A 15212-nucleotide genomic window follows, 5' to 3' on the forward strand; every position below is an offset into this window, starting at 1 on the left:
ACTGCGGTAATAAAATAAATAAAAAAGAAAAGGGCCCAAGTCTTACATGTTCTCTCAGTAGCCGAGTCCAAAGGACAAATCATGGAATGCAAAAAAACAATTTGACTGCTTTGAGCTTCCTCTTCACTTACAGGGTGGGGAGTGGAAATCATCAGTTTTGTGTCCCCATTCTTATTGTGATCATCAGGATGACAAACATCAGCCCAAGGTACAAAACGGGAAGCTCTTATCTTTCTTAGAACTGTATGTGGTTTTGGTAATAATCGGGATGATCAACTAATCCTCTTTCTTAAAATATCTAATAACCCTAACAAACATATTGTCATATTTCATAGTATGGGGCTTACTTCACTCACGTGTGGACACCCATGGAAACCTCTGATCCAATGCCCTGTGCTTGCTTTTCTATGTGGCACATTGTAATTCAATTTAGGCACATTCATCTACAGGAGATAGAGGCATTTTTAATCAGAGACTAAGATTATGAGGTCTTCCAGGCCTATGGCAAGTATGGCAAGTAGCCTGTTTAATCACACATATAGCATTTTTTTCCTAAGATCTAAGAAAAAGCTCTTAATGCCTGCTTCCACAATATTTGTGTCCAGAGGGGATAGAAGAATGTGGCTATTTGTGCTATAAAAGCCAGCTCAATTAGTGACAATTTCACAAATAAACACACACCTCTTACTTGCCTCATCACAAGAATGAAGCATTCATAAACAATGATTTTACAACTCTGGGATTACTCCGACTATTATGTTCACTTGTCAAAATAATCTCCACTATTACAGTTACTTGGAATGTGCATGTATTCATTGTAGTTGAGGTAAAGTATATAGGTCAAACCATAATTCTGCGGTATTGCTTGAGGTTATAATCTTTCAGTAAGAAAACCACAGACTTTTGTAGCATTCGATTCATGAAGCAGCAAGATCCTACACTAAGCAAACAAAACAGTTCAGATTTAATGTGAATTTTATTTCATCACATGCAATCAAACCCTCAGAGGTAAACAGATGGGAGGGATTAGTATTTCCACAACATCCATTTTAATGCCTAACAAAGCAATGCCCATAATTGCTCTTCTGTAAATTAGTATCTCAGTTAACAACCCTGTATGCAACTAAGATGTATCTAGCACTATGGCCCATCTAAATAAACTCAAAAAGCCTCAGCACTTTGAACTCACTTTTTCATGTGTGTGTATCTGTAACATGGCAGCCAATCAAAGGCAGCTATGCAACAATTGTTCAGTCTCTGGTGCTATCCATTCTATCACTGACAAAGTGCCCTGCAGCCATTTGACTGAAATGGGAGAAGGCTGCAGGGCATTTCTTAAGCAGCAAAAGGAGGATCTGAATATCTACATTACTATGAGCAACACATCCATTTGTCATATTAGCCTCCTGTCATCTTAGGGAACAAAAAGCACTGCAGTTGCTTGCCTAAGAGCAGTCTGGAGCAACAGAAAAGCCATTCCAGTGACTAAAAACTTTCTTAATTAGTTTCAAAGCTAGAATTATATGTACCAGCAGAGAATGTTAAATTACATCTAACACCCTGGGTCTCTTTTTAATGTATATCTTGGCCCTAATACAGGGACTAACAAAACATAGAATATTAAACACTCAGTTCACACGTTCTTTTAGTTATGAGTCCTACTTAACAGAATACACTATTGATTAAATACACCTAAGATAAATGTACATAAACTCCTTTGACTCCTAAACCAACTTCTAGTGCTATACAAATTAAATTAGAAAGGGAAATAAAGGCAACCAAACACCCTAATATCCACAAAATTACTCTATACTCTTTATGTGCATGACTGCATTCCCATTCACGCTATAATACTATTACTAAATTTGCAGATGATACAACAGTGGTGGGACTCATCTCCGGGGGAGGGGGGGAATGAGTCTGCCTATCGAGATGAGGTGGACGGGTTGCTTCTGTGGTGTGGAGACAATAACTTGGTCCTTAACACCAATAAGACTAAGGAGCTTATAGTGGACTATAGAAGGAATAGATCAGACATCCAGCCCTTGCTTATCAATAGAGACCGAATGGAGCAAGTGGCCAGTTTTAAGTTTCTGGGTGTTATCATAAAAGAGGACCTGACCTGGGGCATCCACATTGCAGCAGTGGTCAAAAAGGCCCAGCAGAGATTACACTACCTGAGACTTCTCAGGAAACAACAACTGAATGAAAAACTGTTGGTGACCTTCTACCGCTGCACCATAGAGTTTTTTTAACTTACTGCACCTGTGTATGGTTTGCCAACTGCACAGTGGCAGATAGGACAGCACTCCAGAGGGTCAATGTCATTGCCCAGAGGATTATTGGTTGCCTTCTCCCCTCTTTGGAAGAGCTTTATAGCTCCCGCTGCCTTAAGAAAGTTCAAAGCATTCTTAAAAATCCATCTCATCCTGGGCACCCTTTTTTTGAACTATTACCATCTGGCAGACAGTACAGGATAATAAAAACAAGGACAAATAGGCTGAAAAACAGCTTCTATCCCAGAGCAATAACTATATTGAATTCTACTGTATAGTGCAATATTAATGCAATATCGGTTTTCAGTTCAATTGTATAGAATGTGAAGGATGTGTGTTTGTATTTGTATTTTTATAATTATAATATACACTGAAGATGGCATTTAATTTCATTGTACAAGGTGCAATGACAATAAAGTAAACTAACTAATTAACGAAAAGCCATTTATACTTAGTCCTGACAAATGCCATCACTGTGGTTAATACCAACATGATCTAACAAGCTGGACTAATGTCCTAGGAGCCCTTTTCACAAATGGAGAAAAAAAAAAAACAGAAGCCACGTAAGAAAACAATATTTTTCTAGCAGAAATTGTCTCATAAACGCAATCACTGCAAAACATTTAACAACCTGGTTTCTTCAGTGCTGAGTCTGCAACTTGGGCCAGATTTAGACTTCGTTCCACCACAGGAGCCCTACTGGCACAACACAGAATGTACAACCTTCTTATCAATAGTCTTAAGTACGTGTTTCTGAAGACTGCAAAGCTAGCTTCATAGATGCATTCTAGTGTAATTAAATTACAAATGCCACTTTGTGAGTAATCATTTAAGACCCATTAATTAAAAAAATATTAACTTGGCAACATTACTGTGAAATCTGGAACAATATGGTTGCTCAACAGGATTCTTTTGGCATTTATAGCTAAGTTGTCTCATAAATCATCAATGGAATTTTTTACTCTGTTTTAAAGCAACACTGCATACTTCTGGTACCTTACAAGGTAATACAGGAAGGGTCTCAGGACAAATAACTATCTCTGCTTTAATGTTTGTGAAGATTAACAGAGAGAGAACAAAATAGCAATTATTTTATGGATTTCTTATACTGCAAATGATGTATGAAGTTAAAAACTAAGTAAAATCCCTGGATTTAAATAATAAAACATTTTAAGTCTTAATGTGATCAAATTCTAAAGCCACCAAACAACTTTGAGTGGCTTACACAGCATTAAAAATAATCTATATATATAAAAGCAAAAACCACTCACGCATTAATCACGAAATCTCCAGAACCATAAAGCCTACAAGCTTGAAATTTGCCACTTATGTTCCTCTTGGCTTCTAGGTGCTAAGAAAGGATTTTTCAAAATGACCATCAGAGCATTAGTACTTCCGATATTATTATAACACACTCTGATGCTAATTAGTTAGACATTCTACTCCCCCTCCCAACTTGAAAATAACTCTGGAGAGAATGGGATAGCATAGGACAGGCTTCTGTGGGGCAAGCCTCATGGAGAGAAGGGGTTAGAAAGCCTGAGGGAGAGAAGGGGATAGGATAGGAAATGTTTCTATGGGGCAAGGGAGAGAAGGAGAGGGGAGAGGAGAGGCTTTTGTGGGGTCAGCCTGAGGGAGAGAAGGGGATAGGAGAGGATCTATGGGGCAAGCCTGAGGGAGAAAAGGTGATAGAGAGGAGAGGCTTCTGTGGGGCAAGCCTGAGGGAAAAAAGGGAAGAGGAGAGGCTTTTGTGGGGCCAGCCTGAGGGAGAGAAGGGGTAGGATAAGAGAGGCTTCTGTGGAGCCAATCTGAGATAGAGGAGAGGAGAGGCTTTTGTGAGGCCAGCCTGAGGGAGAGAAGGGGAGAGGAGAGGATCTATGGGGCCAACCTGAGAGAGAGAAGGGGATAGAGAGAAGAGGCTTCTGTGGGGCAAACCTGAGGGAAAGAAGGGGAGAGGACAGGAGAGGCTTCTGTGGGGCCAGCCTTAGGAAGAGAAGGGGAGAGGAAAGGAGTGGATCTATGGGGCAAGCCTGGGGGAGAGAAGGGGATAGAGAGGAGAGGATCTAGGGGGTCAGCCTGAGGGAGAGAAGTGGACAGTAGAGGCCAATAGAAACTACTGATTAATTTTCAAACTCTAAGTGTCAATTTATCAAGCCCGATCACATAGTTTCGTAGCAGAGCACGGGTATTCAGCTAGTTTAAAAATAAAAATTAGAAAGCACCAATAACAAGCATTGCATTGGAGAAGAAATAACCACCCTAGCACCACAGTTACAATACATTTAACAAGAGCTCCATCCTTCCTCTATCCAAGCTTATCTAAGCCTGTGAGAAACAGCCCTGTTCTCATTAAAGAGCCTTCAAAGCCCTTTTAGAGGTCAGCATTGTATTACCTTTTTGACCAGTTGGATGCTTCTAAAGTCCACAAGTAGCCACAGCAGCTGGCACTCATAGGCATTATAGCCACTGGACATTATCCTTCTTTCCAAATTCTGTTTTAATCTATATTTTATTAATGGAAAACCTTAAGGAAAATATTTTAACAAACCTATAACAAACAACATATACTTGTCAGCTTCATCCATATATTTGCTAAAGTACCCCTAAACCAAGACTAGGTATTTCCCCCTAAAAATTGATTTATAAAATGGGAAAGTCAGTACAGAGTTGCTGATAGTCAATGGAGACAGATGTGGTTTTCTTATCTAACATCCTTTGGCAGAAGCATCTATGATTTATGGTTCTCTAAAGAGAGATTGGGACAACCAAGATTGTAGCTAATCACTTTTACTACAGAATATTCCCAAACAGAGCCTTGGTAGTACAGTGGTCTAAAGCACCCTGTTATTAAGAACAGCTGCCTGCAATTACTGCAGGTTCGAATCTCGCCACGGCTCAAGGTTGACTCAGCCTTCCATCCTTTATAAGATAGGTAAATTGAGGACCCAGTTGTGGGGGCAATAAGCTGACTTTGTATAAAATATACAAAAGAATGAAGGCTATTGCTTAGCCCATTGTAAGCCGCCCTGAATCTCCGGAGAAGGGCGGCATATAAATCAAATAAAAAAAAAAAAAGAACCAGGGTAAAGAATTAGGACATGAGAACAGCTAAACTTTCAGCTAAAGGAATTTTATATAATCAGGCAGAGATGTTGTTAGTATCTATTCCACTAGCCGAACCAAATATCTGGTTAGATAAAAGGAGTGTGCTTTCTTCAAGGATTTGTTCATCAAGACAGTTCTGCTCAGCTTCTGAGGGTAATGAAGAAGTTCCATGTTTTACTTTCCTTTTAAAATTTGTTAAGGCAACTACCGTGTTTCCCTGAAAATAAGAACCTGTCATTTTTTTGAACCCTGGAATAAGCGCTAGGCCTTATTGCCATGCACTCAAAAGCCTGATTGGGCTTATTATCAGGGGATGTCTTATTTTGGGGGAAACAGGGTAGTAGAAGGCCATAAACAAGTCTGATACTGGATTACGAAGCATGAAAGGAAAAAAAAATCCATGATTTTTAAGAAAGTGATGATCGTTAACCAAGAAATCCTTATGAGAACATGCAATTCTGATAAGATCTGCTTTGACATAAAGCTATCATCCTTTTCATTCTTCTTTCTTTGGGTCTCTCCATACAGGTACCCAAAAATCATGATCTGCTTGCTTCTCTTTCAGTTTCATATCCAACTTGGCACAATTCGTTTTATGTGTTTATAGAAGTGCAACTGAAAGCTAAATTATATATAAGAGGTGCTTGGTTAAATGCTATATGATAAATGAAGCCGAATCAGCAGCACAACATCTCTGCAGCAAAGACAACACCAATTACCAATATTCCAGTCTTGGGTATAAAATGAATCCAGTTCAAAGTCTGCCAATTCAGCTCAACTATAAGAAGTAACAGCCCCAGAAAGTCATGGAATGAAACCAGGCAAGGGGGAGGGGCACAATTTATTATATAAGCTAATTTAATAGTATACCCTTCAGCTATCAAAGAGTAAAGTCAAAATAGCACTTTGCTGGGGCAATTCTGGAATGCAAGTGTATGTTTACAGTAAATAATCTGAGTAAGAAACCTTCATGACTCATATGAAGCTTTGGCTTTTTGTATGGGGAGCACTGGAGAACAGAACAGAAGACCTCGGGCCATGAACAGAAGAAAGACGTTAATACAAACATAAAGTTGCAATACATCTCAAAGCATACCTTTTATTTATATTTAAAATATTCTGGGAGAAAGATATTTATAATTTCACTTGCCAGCAAATACCATCATGTTAAGCTGCATATCCTTCAGTTAATTCAAATAAAATCAGGGCAAGTTCACTGGCAATCCAAAATGCTTAAAATAATAAGGAATTATTTTAAGAAAGCAAGTTGCCTGTCTGATCATTTATTTTTCCTTCTGTAGTATGAAAATAATATCTTCTTACTAAACTACACTAAAGCTACAAATGAATACACTAGCATTTAAAACCTTCGGAGAAGCATATTGCCTGACTGTTTTCATTTTTTTTCATTAACATGTTTCAAAGTCATAATAATTAAAGCCCTAATATTGGAAGAAGTGTAAGTCAGATGAATTCAAATTTAAGCCTAGATCTATCAAGCCTTTTCTCCATACACAAGGTTTCAAAAGTCTTTTTATTTTTGAAGTTGGAAAACGCCTTATCTAAATTTTTATTTAAAGAATCACATTTATGATATTACTGTAGAAACTAGGGAAATGCATGGCTGTTGACTAGTTTAAGCTTTGAGTTTTAGGGAAAAAAAATATTTGCTTGGGGAAAAATACCAAACTCCAACATAGAACAGATAAATCTAATTCAGTTAATAAACTGCCATCACATGCTACAGTAGTACTACTATTATTTTCTGCAGGAACTTGTTTAGGTTTCTTTCATTTACCTCATTTTGCTTAAATGCCAATGCCTACCCACAAACATATTTTGTTTATTTAAAGGTAATGCTTACTACGTTAAAAAGAAGTTACTTTGTACCAGCTAGCAAATGCTGTAAAATATTTGTTTTTGTGTATGTGTTCAGAGAGAGATAGACAACCCTCAAGATGGAACTGTGTGTTTTCTTGGCACAGCTCAAAAACCCAGAATGCCAACCAGCACTTTGCATAAAAGAATGCTAACATAACCTCTCTGGCAAAGTGTCATTTTGACTCCCTATTTTATATATAGCCAGTTCTGAATATATAGACAGGGATTGTACAATTATACCTCTGCATGTTCCCAATGCCACATTTGAGAGAAACCATTTTAGAACCTGATGCAGAAGGCAAATTAAAAACACTGGGAAGGAGAAACTAGGACCCATTTCAAAATATTTGTGGCAAAACATTAAAAGTGGTAGATCCAAAAAGTCTGGTTAAGCACAGGAATTATTTAGTTAACCTTAAGTGAAATGTTTCACCAACCAACATAAAATTTAATGTCTGTCTGTCTCTCTCTGTATGTGTATACATACACATACATACATACCCACACAAATTTGGATTTAATACTTTCCTTACATTGGGGACAAAGTGGTTCCCTTACTGAAATACGCCAAAGTGCCAAAAGAACTGCAGCCATCATATTCAAATGCCTGTTGGACCTTGAACTTTCCCTCCATAACTCGCAAAGTTTTTTCTTTAGGGGAAAAAAAACTTTTCATCTTGAAATAGTAGGCCTCTCCATGCAAAAGGCCATGTTTTATTTTTTACCCAATGCAATTCACAGCATGCAAAAATTCTCTAAGTTAAATTCATAGAAGAAATAGCTTTAGTCCCATCTAACGTTGCCAAATATATTTCTAGTATTAATTGGCTCATTTTTCTAAACACAATACAAACCAAGGAAACTAGAAAATGGACGCAATTTTTACCCGTAGAAAAATATAGGTATTATACCACGTATTGCTTACATCAGTGGTTTAGGTTTACAGTGGTTGATATTATAAAGGTAAAGGTTTCCCCTGTCCAGACGTGTCAGACTCTAAGGTGCAGTGTTCATCTCCGTTCCTTAGCTGAGGAGCCAGCATTGTCCAAAGACACTTCAATGATCATGTAGCCAGCATGATGATACGCTGAGGACCATGGAATGCTGTTACCGGCCCACTGAAGTGGTACCTATTTATCTACTCGCATTTGCATGCTTTCGAACTGCTAGGAGGGCAGGAGGTGGAGCACATAATAGGAACTCACCCTGTCAAGCAGCGCTTAAGTCTCTAACCCAGGCTGTCAGGTTTCCAGCTGACAAGCTTAGTGTCTTTAACCACTGAGCCACTGCACCTCCTTCCTTTATTTGGGGGGGACACAATTTGCTGCTCCATTATGACAAGCAAATCTACCTTTTCCTTCTTCACAATAGGACATTTATAATCATTGTAACAGACAAGGAAGCTGATTGAGACATAAAAGAACAAGTTTTCAATGGAATAATTCCTTGGCTGTATGGAAGTAATCCAGTTCAGTACTATTTACTTTTACTAATCCTTGAAATATGTATTGGAAAAATGGCTGGAAAATAGTCAATAAAACTGCAAAAGGCTTTAACTATTCACAGGCATGTACATGTACACACATAATAAACACAGCTATTAAAATAAGTTTAATAATTTTACTACTTCACAGAAAACATTACTGAACTCCTAATCAGTACTGCAACTTGTAGTTTTCAATTTCTGAGCCACCTTTATGTCCAATCTGCAAAATGGGGACCTCAGCTTTTGTTTAATAATAATATATATATTAGTGCATTCACACAATTTAAAGAGCTATAGATGTATCCAGTGGTGGGATTCAGCCAGTTCGCACCACTTCGGGAGAACCGGTTGTTAACTTTCTGAGCAGTTTGGCAAACTGGTTGTTGGAAGAAATCATTAGGGCAGAGAACTGGTTGTTAAATTACTTGAATCCCACCACTGGATGTATCTTATATTCTTGCTTCTTCCGTCCTGATGTTCAGAGAAAAGAAGAAGAAAAGCAAGATGTGATTTTGCTACTACTATAATTTAATTCTGGTTTATGCTTACCAAGTGTACACAAAGGTGCTTTCTTTCAAAAGGCAACTTGTTTTGCTTGAAGAAAGTCCAGTTGCCTTTTGAAAGAAAGCACCTTTGGGACAACCATGACCCCAATGATTGAGAATCTCCATAGATATTCAACAAGTGGATAATCAATGATGTTCTTCAGCAGTAGATAGAAAAAGACAGAGATGTATGGCTCATCCTATAGCCAATTTTACCCAGAAAATGCAAGAGCCTGGGCACAGAGAATGTTCTTTTACCATAAAATGTGATAAATATTAATGTCATCAAGTCACTATTAACAATAGTATAAACAGTACAGTTGTTAACATCCTTGAATGAGAAATCTATTGCCTGCCTCAAATGAGCTACTCTGGATTATAACATAACATTTTAAAAATCATTATTCCATCTAAGCCAGGATATTAAGTGAAAAAAAAAGGTGATGCTTGAACTAGATACTACTGAAAGGCCCAAATATGAATCCTAAGAAAACACCTAAGAGTACAAATGTGATTAAATAAGAGTAATATTAATAATGTTACGTGAAATATACAATAGTATATATCATATAGAATATCAACTGGCAAAAATATTCAGAATAAAATGTTACATGCAATTTTATTTATATTGTCGGAGGATTTAGTCTGGTTTTAAATGATCCTTTATGTGCTTAAGACCAATGTTTACAATGGTTAATACTTAATAGTTTGAATCTAGAGTATATGAAGGGTAAGCAGAATATAAACATATCAAAATAAATAAGTATACTTACACATCCAGGGTGTTATCCAATAAACATTTTTAAGAGTTCTGCTTATTTTAGAGTAGCAAAAAAGTAATTCTCCTACAGAATTCAATCACAATTTACACAGTAAAGTTTTTCTTTGATAGTGACAATATACTTTTGTCTATTTTGAAAAAGCTTGAAGGGGATTCACACTAAATAATTCTTAGTAAAAGATACTAAAATATAAAATGTTAGTGCAATTAAATATTAAATATTATTATTAAGCCAGTATCAGGTGAAGATACTTCTTGAGTTGTTTTAAAATTTCTACAAACTGCATGGAGTAGAGGTACTATAAAGTACAATAAATTAGTTGTCAAACTGTTATAAGATTTTTTACCACCATAAAACTCACAAACTGAGAATATGATATCCATATTACTATTACATTCTACTTAGGAAGCAAAAAGAGGCACACATAGGACTCGTCCAGTCACTTTGTCAAGTAATACCTATTACATTGCCAATACAATTATTACAGTAACAATGATCACAATAACAACAATATAAAAGATCCTCAGAAGCTTCAGAGCAAATACTTCTGGAGAAAAAATGGACTAGAAAACCCAGCCTTAGTCTCTCATTCAATAGGTCCTCCCACTTTTGTAACTATTTGTGCCATTGCACAGGGCAAAACAGTTCAGGGGAAAACTTCAAAGCACACTCCCATGAAGGAAATTGTCTACTATAGGCACACATGTGCCTAGTTTTTAACTTAAATCTGACTATGAGGAAAAACTCCAAAGTATCCCTCTATACCTCCCAGAGTCACTTAGGTAAGATGGGAGATGTAAAAATGGGATAGGATGGGATAGATAGATAGATAGATAGATAGATAGATAGATAGATAGATAGATAGATAGATAGATACATAAGAGATCTATAGATTAGATAAAAGATAAATTAGATAAGAGATAGATAGATAGATAGATAGATAGATAGATAGATAGATAGATAGATGGATGATACAGACAGACATCGCTGAGATCACTTGTCCTTGCACCGACAAACAAGTTATTTACCAAGAGACAGACCTTTGGCAGCCCTAGGTAAGCGCTTCCAAATAACCTCACCCCAAGTAAGTGATATGAAGGCTGCCCCACAGCAATGCAACCAGCAAGACATGCATGCATATTACTGTTTCTGCCGCAGTTACTATTCAAACTAGGGCTTAAAAAAAAAAAGCGAACCACCACGACCCCCTTCCCTTCTTCCTCGGCACTCACCTTTGGCCAGGCTCCAGGTGCCCATCCCAGCCAGAGCCACGGCCAAGGCCAAAGCCAGGGCCGGCCCCGACCACCACCGCGTGGGACGCATGGCGAGGCGGCGGCGGCGGCGGCTGTGGGCTGAGCTGTCAGGAGCAGTCGAGGCTCCGGGCCCGCTTCTGCGTCAGGCTCTGCAGGACCGCCGTTTGTGCTGCTGCGGTTCGGCGGGGCCTTCTCATACCCGCCAACGAGGGCAAGAAGGAGCCCGCCTCCTACCCGCGCCCGTCACCGACTGACAGGAGCGCTGAACGGCGGCGGTTGAGTCGGTCGGTGGGTCCGTCGGCGGTGAACAAAACAGCCCCGCCGCGCCGCGCCTCCTATCTGCCGCCAAGCGAGCCCAGCCGTGCGTCCGCCTTTCTTTCCCTCACGGATAGCGGTGGGCACAAAAAACAACAACAACGAAGCCGCCCGCTATAGCCAAGGCCACCCCCGCTAAACAAGCAGCAGCCGCGGTGGCGGCGGCAGCAGCAGCAGCAGCGGCGGAGCGTAGGGCGGAGAAGCGAAGAGCAACGAGGCGCGGCGAAGGGCCGGGCCTGATGGGTCCTGGTCCTCCTCCTCCTCTCCTCCTCCCCCTTCTCAACTATGAGCCGGGCAGCCCGGGAGACGGGAGGGAAAAAGCGGCTCCCGGAGCCCGGACGGGAAGGCAGGCGACGGTGGCAGGGAGAATAGCCGCGCTCTCTTCGAGGGGCTTCAGCTCCTGACTGGCAAACTGGGGGTCGGTGTGTCTCATATATATATATATGTATGTATACATATATATGTGTGTGTATGTATATATATATATTTGACTTTTTGTCTTTTGGGCGGACGGGGGCTGAGGGGGGGAGCAGTGAGGGATCATTAATTGACGTAAGGACTGCTTGATACAGGCAGCGCTGCGCCGCCTCTCGTTTTTTTATGGCGGGTAGCGGGTGGTTCGGAGGCGCTCGAGGGGTTGTTTATTAACCGCTTGATCGCCTCATCGATGAATAAATGCTGGGCTCTTCCGTTGTGAGGCGAGCCATTGATTTGCTGAGGGGGAGGCTGAGGCGAGAGGGGGCAGCACTCTCATTTTCTCTCTCTCTCTCTCTCTCCCCTCAGGAGGGGAGCGGTTAATACGTACCTTATTGCTGATGGGAAATGAAGGACTAATTCAATAGGTATTCCTAGGAATTGCTGCCCTGATCAATAGCAGGGGCTGAGGCTGAATAAGTAATGGGTTGCCAGCGCAAGAATAACGCATTTAATCGTAGAGAGGCAGGTTAATTAGAGATGTATTTAGAGACCAGCCAACGCATTGGCAGTAATTAATGAGGGGGGTGTTAAAATTGGTAATTACAGAGAGGGAATAGCAAAGGGTGTGAAAACACATATTAATGGGATTGGGAGGATAGCCAGTTAAACCAGTACAGATTAAAACAAGTATAAGAGGTTATTAATTAAAAGGGGAAGGGAAACATTTTAAATGAGAATAGCAGGAATAATACAAGTTAATTTGTATGGGAAAGTCACATTTCTGAATCTACAGAATATAATGAAAGATGCTATCAATTTCTTTAGGGATGTTCACCATATGAATTGTACTTCCCCTTAGAAAGAAAAGCAATGGAATAGGGATTTTTGTTTGTTTGGTTTTGTCTTTTTCTGCATTTGCCACTACCCTGCAATGTCTCCCTTAATTTAATGCTACATTTTATAAACTCAAAATGAAATGGAAATAATAAGAGGTTCCTCCCCAAACATATTGCTAATTTATCTCTTTTAAAAACTCCCTTGACACTTATCTTTCGCATTCCTAGTTGTCCAGATTAAATTCCCATGAACTGAGATTAATAAATGAGATTATTCCCATTTCTCAAGTGCTATTATATTTCATCCACTTTGCCCTAATAATTAGTTTGTTGAGCAACTGTCCTCATGATTCTTGAGTGTTAAGGCTAGATGCCCAGGTACTGATGTTTGGGGAGGTTAGTAGCCTAATATTTCCTTTAATTTAATAAGGATATTCACTAAACTTTGATTTAAAGATGTTAGAAACTCTCATGCACGTTTGCAGGATAACATTTTGAACTTAACTAAGGATTTACTGCTGAAATTTCATAATTTCTTTATTCAAAGAAATCCAATCTTATCATTTTATTGTAAGCTTTTATGCTGTAGCATGTGTTTCCAATTCATCAACCATTTTGACCATATTGATTCGCTTCTCTCTGTTCATTTTATGACAGACTATTGGCTCTTCTTTCCTCTCAATTGACTTCATCTGAAGTTGAATCTCCTGAGGGGCTGACAATGGCTTTTAATTTTGCCATTTGAGCCATGTTTGATCTTTTGATTCCACCCTTTGAAAAATCAACCTGAAAAAACAATTCTCATCCATGGCTGACACCAAACTTATAAAATTTTCAAATTCATCTTGATAAAGTAGAACAGAAAAATAGAAAATACTTATCTACTGACAATAGTGATTCCTTTCATAAAGCTGCTACTCATTTTTTGCCATATGGGAATAAGCCAAAATTTCATGTATTCAAGCCAAGTCCTGTGGACATTTTTTGTGATGTCTTGGCCTCTTGTATTGACTACATACTGCTATTTAAAGTTTCTCTATCTTTAATGCAATGATTTCAGAAGAAATTAAGCACTCTAGGCTTCTGTTCCTTTGCAAGACTTGCAGTACTTGCTGTTTCTGTTACCCCAGATTTTTCTAGTTTTTGTTTTGTTTTGTTTTGTTTTGTTTTCTTCAGTTACTGGTAACCCAGTAAGTTTCAGAAGTTATTTGAAACTTTTTCCTTCTTTCCCTTTAATAACTCTTCTTCCTTTTCTGCAATTCTTAAGTAGACTTGTTCTCTTATGACAGACATTTTTCTAAATTCTCTGAAATGTACCTCTGAAAGGTACCTAAATCTTCACCATCTTTTAAAATCCCTTCATGTGATGCTTTGATTTGTTCTAATTCTTATCTAGTATCTTCTGTTTTATTTTGTCCTCGATTATTGGGTGATTTGTCCTTTCTCAGTTCTTATTTACCTAGCAGTAAAGAATCTCACTGGCCCATTTCAAGCAGAATTTTGTGCAGGTCATACTACTGAGTCAGCACTAGTTTGGGCTGTCAAGTGATTAGTGGTGACTATAAAAAGAAAAGCAATACTTTAACATAAAATAAAAAAATTAGAAGCAAAGTTTATTTTTTTAATAACAGAAAAAAGAAATAAAAGACAGACTTGTAAGTAATCTGGTCTTGGAGTACAGGTAGTCCTCGACTTACAACTACAATTGAGCCCAAAATTTCTGTTGTTAAGTGAGACATTTGTTAAGTGAGTTTTGTCCCATTTTACAACCTTTCTTGCCAGTTGTTAAGTGAATCACTGCAGTTGATAAGTTAGTAACTCAGTTGTTAAGTGAATCTAACTTTCCCATTGACTTTGCTTGTCAAAAGGTTGCAAAGGTGATCATATGACCTTGAGAGACAGCAATGTCATAAGTATGAATCAATTGCCAAGCATCTGAATTTTGATCACATGATCATAGGGATACTACAAAGGTTGTAACTATGAAAAATGGTCCAAAGTCACTTTTTCAGTGCTGTTATAACTTTGAACAGTCACTAAATGACCGTTGTAACTCAAGAAGGACTACTTGTATTTGTTGTCCACTTACAGAACTTGTTAAGTATCTGGTGACAAGATGTTCTCATTTATTTTCCGAAAGTGGACAGCTGAACTTCTCTTTGGAGAGACCTGGATAATTAAGTTGTCATGGTGGACAACTGAGCCCAAAATTTCCAATGTTAAGCAAGACTGTTGTTAAGTGAGTTATATCCCATTTTATGATTTTTTTTTGCCACAGTTGCTAAGTGAATCACAGCAGTTGTTAAGTGATTCATG

General features: G+C 38.6%; 1 protein-coding gene across 1 annotated transcript in view; it reads right to left on the reverse strand.

The window, feature by feature from the left end:
- INSR (insulin receptor) overlaps positions 1-11708 on the reverse strand; it is an 84554-nt gene extending 72846 nt beyond the window's left edge. Inside the window, exon 1 of the mRNA XM_070943442.1 lies at positions 11308-11708. Within this exon, the coding sequence (XP_070799543.1) occupies positions 11308-11398 (91 nt within the window). The 5' untranslated portion in view covers positions 11399-11708. The remainder of the gene's footprint in view (positions 1-11307) is intronic.
- Between the last annotated feature and the right edge of the window lie 3504 nt (positions 11709-15212).

Source organism: Pituophis catenifer, unplaced genomic scaffold (assembly GCF_029215685.1).
Source record: "Pituophis catenifer annectens isolate HBS135680 unplaced genomic scaffold, rPitCat1.0.hap2 SCAF_1, whole genome shotgun sequence".
Taxonomy (NCBI): Eukaryota; Metazoa; Chordata; class Lepidosauria; order Squamata; family Colubridae; genus Pituophis; species Pituophis catenifer.